We start from the raw sequence: 7,249 nt of genomic DNA, 5'->3' as shown, positions 1-7,249 counted from the left end.
CGGCAATTTAAACCAGAGACAGTTGACTCGGTAGCCGTAGCACTGTGGGTGGCCATCCCTTGGCATTATTTCAGCATTTCTTGACAGCAAATCAGATGTTTGCTCAGAGGTTTTAGTCTCTTCCCTGAAGCCTGGAACACAATCTGCTGTGAAAGAAGGGAGAGACAGATGGGAGGGGTTCACACAAATGCCAAGTTATGGTGTTTGGTTGGTTTCAGCTTCAGCCATTGTGGGAATAAGCTGACTTGCCTACTTCTAGCTCTGGCTCTATTCATGGCCAGTAAAAATGCAGCTTTTCTCAGAAGAAACATAGTTCACTGAATAGAGAGATCCTTAAGGTAAGGTAACCAATCCATGGTGTGTTCCACCAGATGTTTAGCCAACTGTCTGAATTAACCCACCCTTCTGGGTTCCCACAAGAAATCCAGCCATCAACAGAGTACATGCACCTTGCTAAACCATTAAAAAAAAAGCATTAATAAACCCAGCCTCATGCAAATCAAGACCGCATAAATTATGACTTCCTCCACTAGGTATTGCTCTGCTTAGACATCATTTTTCATATCCTCTTCCAGATTCATCTCGAGCACCAAACATGTCTTGCTGCAGACCTTGCTGTCCCCCAACTTGCGCCATCCCATCCTGCGCCTCCAGACCCCTAATCGGCCTTGGAGGATGTGGAGGGGGCTCTGCCCTGGGCGGCTTCGGCTCTGGTGGTGGTGGTGCTGCTTCAGCTAGCAGTCTCGGCATGCTTGCTGGAGTGAACCCATCCTCCATCAGCCAGATCCCCCCCTCCGAAGTGGTGATCCAGCCCCCACCTGTTGTGGTGACAATCCCAGGACCCATTCTGTCTGCAAGTTGTGACCCAGTGGCCGTTGGGGGCTATTCAGCATGTTCTTCAGGATCTTATGGCTCCTATTCTCGAGGGCTGCTTGGAGCGAGCTCGAGGGGGATCTGTGCCCCAAGACGCAGATACAGCATCTGTAGTTCACCTTGCTAAATCCAAACTCATCCGAGAAGACAAGAAGAAATGGGAACCATTGCGACATCAGTGAATGTATATCTGAGCTTATAGACTACAGACGCCAACAAAACTTTTAAGTGTTCAGCCAATGAGAGAATCGAGCCCAGGTATTTGTCTCGTGCTCTATGCTATTTCTGAATGTGTACTTTTATCTTTTCCTGAGCTTGCTTGTTCTTTCGAAACCGCAAGGCCAATGCCAACCTTTCTGTCATTTTCATCTGTTCTGTAATTGCACTGGAAAATTGGAAGAGAGACAGAAATGTTCGAATTCAGCTGTCCCTGCTGTGTGATCTTCTTTCCCCCTATTAAAGCTTCTGCTGCATAATTCCTGCTTGTGGAAATTTTTTTTTCCTCCTAATTTATTGACTATCCCCCTGTTCTTGGTAGAAAGATGTGGTCCGTTCTGCAGGGTTCTGGCTGAAACTACTGAAATCTTCAAAGGGTTGCCCCATTCAGCGTGCACTGCAGTAGTCAAGATCTGGGATGATTTGTTTAGTAGTTCCTATACCACCATCACCAAAAGACTACTCCCAGTGGTTTACAATATAAAAAAGTATAAAATAAAACATGCAGCCAGCGACAACTATTAGTGCCAACCCAATCTCATTACGAGGTCAACAAGCCCTCCAAAATCCAATGGAAAATCTCATTTGTTTCTAAAAGGACATTGTGATGATGGCCACAGAACCTCTGGAGGCATAAACGCCATTAAATAATTTAACTCTAATGAGAAATCTGAACCCTCCCAAACAGGGAGTTTGACTTATGTTACGTATGTGCCCCTTGGGTTGATGGTTTTATTATGGTTTCCAACCATGAAAACAACACGAGCCATGAAAAATCAAGGAGGTTAAAATCATTCAAATTAGTAAAGGTATTTTAAAATACTGGATGGCTTTGTTTTTTTAAAAAATAAGCACTTAGTATTGTTTTTCTGGCATTAAAAAACTTGGGCTTCCAGGTGCGCCTGGGTGGAACTGGAGTAAAATTGCCTTCGATTGTGTTTCCTGCAGGTTAACATAACCTCATTAGATGCCATTAATCTATTAATGTTCCTCAAGTATTTAATAATGTCCCTTTTTACCATAGTTCAGCAGCCACTGTTAGAAAAGGTTTGGGGACAACTCCCAAGGCTTTTGAGAGTCCCATGAGTGTCTCTGGCATGAAGAATGAGCAAAAATGCACAGTAACCATTATTCTTGATGGTCGGAAGTGTCTGTATGTCTTGTACGCGAGGATCTGCATGACTGTTTGTTAAACTGGATGTCCATCTGGGTCCTGGGGATCCTCTTGTTTTGTGACCCTGTGTCAATGTTGGGTTGGAGTGCTCTTTAAAGAGGTGAGGATATTCCATGGATGTTGTCCATGGAAGTTGAACATGCTTTCATTCCCTGCTGAAAGAAGCACGGGACACAAATGAGCACCCCACCTCCCTGTCATTGGATGTATCTGAACAACCATCTGTCTCAGATGCTTGAATTTGGTTTCCCGCACTGACCATGGATTTGGAGTACAATAGTCACAGGGGGTCCTTCCATCTTCGGAATTCCATCATTCGTCCAGCTGAATAAAAGTGCTACAGAGTCAGACTGTCTAGAGAGGCTCCATTTTCAGGACACCTCTCTAGATCTTGCTGCCATGGATGCAGAGATAATTAAAGCCTCCAACCAAGGAGACTGCATGACTTGGAATACAGTTAGTTTAGCCCTAAGCAAGGATCTGTTAGGGGCTAAATCTAACCATGAGAGATTTGTTGACTGGGTGAAATTAGTGTTCCTGTGACACTCCAATTTCCCCCTTTACCAACTTGGACAAATCTTCATCTACCAAACTGGAAAATTCTCAGCTTGAGCTCCAAATCTAAAACTGTACTTAACAATGTGAGCAGTTTTGTTCTTGTTGTTATAGCTGGAACAAGGTGATCTCTTTCTCGCAAGGAAGCTTGTGAGCAAGTTCAAGGCCATGTGGGCTGGGGATATGTGGGCTGAAGCATGTAAACAACTGAGGACTGCCTTTTCTTGAATGGTTGCTGAAGGATGAGACATGGTTTCTGGAGGAGGGAAACAAGAGATCTTGCAAGATAAGAAGACTAAGTCATTCAGGGCCCGCCTTCTTTAGATTCTGGTGGAAATAAATATAGGGGATATCAACAATTTGGCTTTTGAATTTGACTGGGCACTAGAAGACCACTCTTCTGATCTTGCTTTCATCAACACAGAACTTCATGCCACCCTTAAATCATGGGACAAACCTCCACTATTTATAATTATATTCACCAGCTAGACCCAGATATTTCTTGATCCCAGGAATTGATGAACAGTTAGACCTGTTTAGATGTTTTGATTCCCTCTGTCCCTCCCCAGAGCCATTTTGATACCCAGTTTCCAACCCAGATGTTATTATGCCAACACCAAGCATTCCCTCAAAGCCTTGACTACCACAAGTGTCCTAGCTTGGATGCCACCCTTAAAGGCTCTTTAGAATGTGCTATGAGTCATCTTTTCTCCCCAAAAAAGAGGAGAACACTCTGCCCCAAGACAAAACAGGAAAAGTGTGTGATGCAACAAAAGTTTTAATGGAGAATTGGCAGAATGATACAGAAGATGGTATATTTTTGGTCTCAAATGACATGGAATACCCAGCTATGTAATACACAACTGGGGCAGACAGTCACATTAAGCCACTAGAGATAGAAACATCAGAAAGAAACAAACAAATCTAGGTTAAGGTACAAAGCATGAAGTTTAGCGATGCCAAGCAGTTCACAGGTTCTACTTGAAACACAGAGGATGGACCTTTCTGTCGTACAGGCCTGGCTGGAGGTTTGATCCAATTTCCTAGAGATGGAGGTTCCACATACAATCAGTTTCATGTTTAGCAGGGGTATCCGCAGACACTTTGCCTACGCTTTGACCCATAGCACCGGCCACTTCCCAGGTATCCACCTGAACTTCCCAGTCCATAACGGGAGTAGCCATAACCTCCAGAAGCACCATAACCCCCAGTAGCACATGGGGAATACCCTCCTACAGCCAAAGGCTCACAGCTGGAGGACAAAATGGGTCCTGGGATGGTCAAAACATATGGAGGGGGCTGGATCACCACTTCAGAGGGGGGAATCTGGCTGACACATGACACAGGGACACCAGGAATCATGCCAAGACTGCTGGCTGATGCAGCAAGTCCTGAGCCACCACCATATCCGATAATGCCAGATCCACCACCGCCGATACCACCACTGCCACTGCCCAGGCCACAGGGTCCAAGTCCTAGTGTGGGCCTACAGCTTGGGATAGCACAGGTTGGGGGACAAGGAGAACCGCAATACATGGTTGGGTGATGCAAGAGGAGGCTGAAACATAAAGACAAAGAGAAAACATTCCATTAAGTTTCAAGGAAAATAAAAGGCAGGTGAAATAGCTACTACCCTATATGCTTGGAAAGCAACTTAGTCAACCAAATACCACTGAAAGGGGTTAACAAAGCTTAACAAAGCTCTGAACAGGTTGAGTTGGGGGTCACTTTTTACCTACCAAGACTGTGGTAATAACATGGAGTTATCTCAATATGTTCTGTGATCTGAATTAAACCACCTTATAGAAACTTAGCTTGTTATGGAGAAAGCTGAGCTAGAACTGTAGACATTTCAAACTTGCCAACAGCCAGCTGTGCTGTTTCCCAGGACCGTCAAACTATCCCGTGTTGGAAACAGAATGCTAGGTCTCCCCAAATGAAGCCAGGCCATAATTATTACATTATTCACCCTCACGTGGAAATTACATTCCGTGTTCATTATGCATTTATCCCAGCATTGTGATTATATCTCAAGGACTAAACAAGTTTTTTGTGTCTTTTAATCATCAAAAGTGGATTACGAAAGAGAAGAGGTAATACAGGCTCGTTACTGAATAAGTGCCATCAATTTTGTTAATTTTGTTGAAACGAGACCTCAAGGGCAAGATTCTTAACAGATGCCTAACAGCTGGAGTGCTGAGGATTATCCAGTTATTTGAGCTGAGTGTTTGCTTTTGGAGAATGTAACCAGTTCTAAAAGCAAACGTAAGAAGCAAATTAAATCATACTCTTGCTCACACTGGTTGGACTTACATGCTACACTAAGCCGTGGTTCATTTAAACTTGGTTTGAGATGGCTTTGCCCAAGATGCTAAAATGAAAGCAGTGTGGATTACTTAATATAATAGACCCATCCAGATACCCACAGTTATCCTCATCTAAGTTTTAGTGTGCCTATGGTTAAGCTTCTCTTTGCAATGACAAAGCAGAGCTATCACAGGTTACTTGAGATGTGAGCTAATCCTCACCTCAGATGCTCTTCCAAAGAATCATTGAAGCACCTTAACCTACGGTTCATGGTTAAAGCAGCCACCAGAGCCAAGTTCACACAATACAGATTAATTGGTTACTGTGTGAACCCAGTCTCTGGATTGGTACAATCACAATAGGTATTAAGGGAGCCATCTAGATTCACACAGCACTCAAAACCACGTTGATATCTCTGGATCTGATGGTTGTATGAATGCAGCCAGTAAGTGAGTAATTATTTCAGCCAGACTTTTAATTCATTAAATATCATTATTAATTCCATGGAAATCAAATCAGGTTTAGCTGAAGTCTTGGCTGCAGCATCATGATCTTCTACAAGGGAAGACCTTGGTCCAGGAAAATAATGGTGCATCTGAGCTTAGCCGAATCTCTCAGCTTGGTAAGAGCACGTCCTGACACTCAAGGAATAACATCCGTAAATACAAATCTCACTTGAAATGGTTCCAACTGAATCGAAAACTTGGCAGGTTTCGATCCAAGTTGGATCACTCCTAGTTCCTTCTCGAACACCCCCTAAAATCGAGCCCCTCCGTGGGAAAAGAAATGGAATCATGAGTCCTTACCTTGTGCTCTAAAGCAGAATAGACAAGATGTCACCAGAGAGGAAAGCTGCTGAAGACACTCCAGCTGATCCAGGCTTTTTATATTCTTTTGGGGGATAGGGGCAGGTCACAAGGAGATGAGGCATATCTCGATCCACTTAAGGATTTAATTGTTTTCTTAACGTGCTTTGATCCGTATCTCTCTTGCCCCAAATAATTGCATAGTTTTTCCCTTCTCCCCTGATTAGGAGCCATGGATTGTACACCATCTATTTCGCACATCCTAATCTTTTGAAAAACAAGTAACAACACTCCACCCAATGTGCTTTTTATCTGTCGTTCGCCCTTGGCAAAATTCCCATAATTTCAAAATAATAATACTAATAAAAAAAATCTTGCAAATGGGATAACGAGAGATCCCCGCCCTTAGAGAGAGAGACTAGGCAATTTGGGGCACTTATCTGAATCAGATCTCAAGGACGTATCCAAATTGGCAAGTCATTCTGAAATCAACGTCGATTTAGCTTATGTTAGATATTAGACTATGCTGAATTAACAGAATTTGTTCCCCTTCTTCCAACCTCCTCAATGCATCATTCAGGGCAATTTCCCAAGGAGTGTCAACTTCATTCCCACCAAATTCAGGCTATATCATCATAAACTGGACCAATTTTCTCCTTTCCATGGCTTGTCTTTGATTTAATGTTGAGTTCCACTAGAACAAGGGTAGGCCATTTAAACAACTCGTTCTGTAAATTATCTCCAAATTGTCATTTTTAATGTAAGAGACCAGCAAATGATTCAATTCATGGGGAGTAACCAGGCTGATGGTGCTTATAGTTAAGTTTATTAGAATTTAAATTAAAGTAAGTTTTGGATTAGGCTCAATTTACAATGTCTTGGCCTGCCTAACTTTTGGCCCAGGGCATGGCATTCAAATGCTGGGAGTACCCTCAGCTAAAAGAAGTTATTCATGGACCCTCTCTCCTGTAGGATCACAGGCATGATTCAGAGGAACCCTGGCCACAGAAGAGAGAAGACCTGAATGCTATATGGAAACTTCAATCAGTTGATTGTAACCCTTCTCAAGCCATTCTAGAGAGAGGCATCAGCTGGAATCTCATTTAGAAAGGACCCAGCATTGCAACAAGATCTGGTTGACTTCCTGTTTCGATGGTTCACCATGCCTTGATTTTTCACAAGGTGTGAAATCACTGGTGTGATCACAGAGGCTAAAATCTTGCTAAGTCGATTGTCCCACTTGGTAAAGATCTGATTTTTTAAAGGAATTGGAATTCCCTGGAGGAGTGATTCGGTCAATATTTAGTGATTCAGGGGC

The 7,249-nt window shown here is 43.2% G+C and overlaps 1 protein-coding gene across 1 annotated transcript; it reads right to left on the bottom strand.

The window, feature by feature from the left end:
- Positions 1 to 3,586: 3,586 nt before the first annotated feature.
- LOC148216352 (uncharacterized) lies at positions 3,587 to 6,182 on the bottom strand. Its single transcript, XM_088137521.1, has 2 exons — positions 5,932 to 6,182; positions 3,587 to 4,376 (listed from the first exon to the last, which is right to left on the bottom strand). The coding sequence occupies exon 2, from the start codon at positions 4,352 to 4,354 to the stop codon at positions 3,899 to 3,901; it is 456 nt and encodes a 151-aa protein (XP_087993647.1). The 5' UTR covers positions 4,355 to 4,376; positions 5,932 to 6,182; the 3' UTR covers positions 3,587 to 3,898.
- Positions 6,183 to 7,249: the final 1,067 nt, after the last annotated feature.

Source organism: Python bivittatus, unplaced genomic scaffold (assembly GCF_059951505.1).
Source record: "Python bivittatus isolate LINGU-HERP-01145 unplaced genomic scaffold, Pbiv_v1 ctg000180_np1212, whole genome shotgun sequence".
NCBI classification, from domain to species: Eukaryota; Metazoa; Chordata; class Lepidosauria; order Squamata; family Pythonidae; genus Python; species Python bivittatus.
This window is presented reverse-complemented; position numbering and strand designations above follow the sequence as displayed.

Excerpts from the sequence above, each read along its gene's own strand:
- LOC148216352 (XM_088137521.1), bottom strand. The coding sequence starts at position 4,354 with ATGTATTGCGGTTCTCCTTGTCCCCCAACCTGTGCTATCCCAAGCTGT.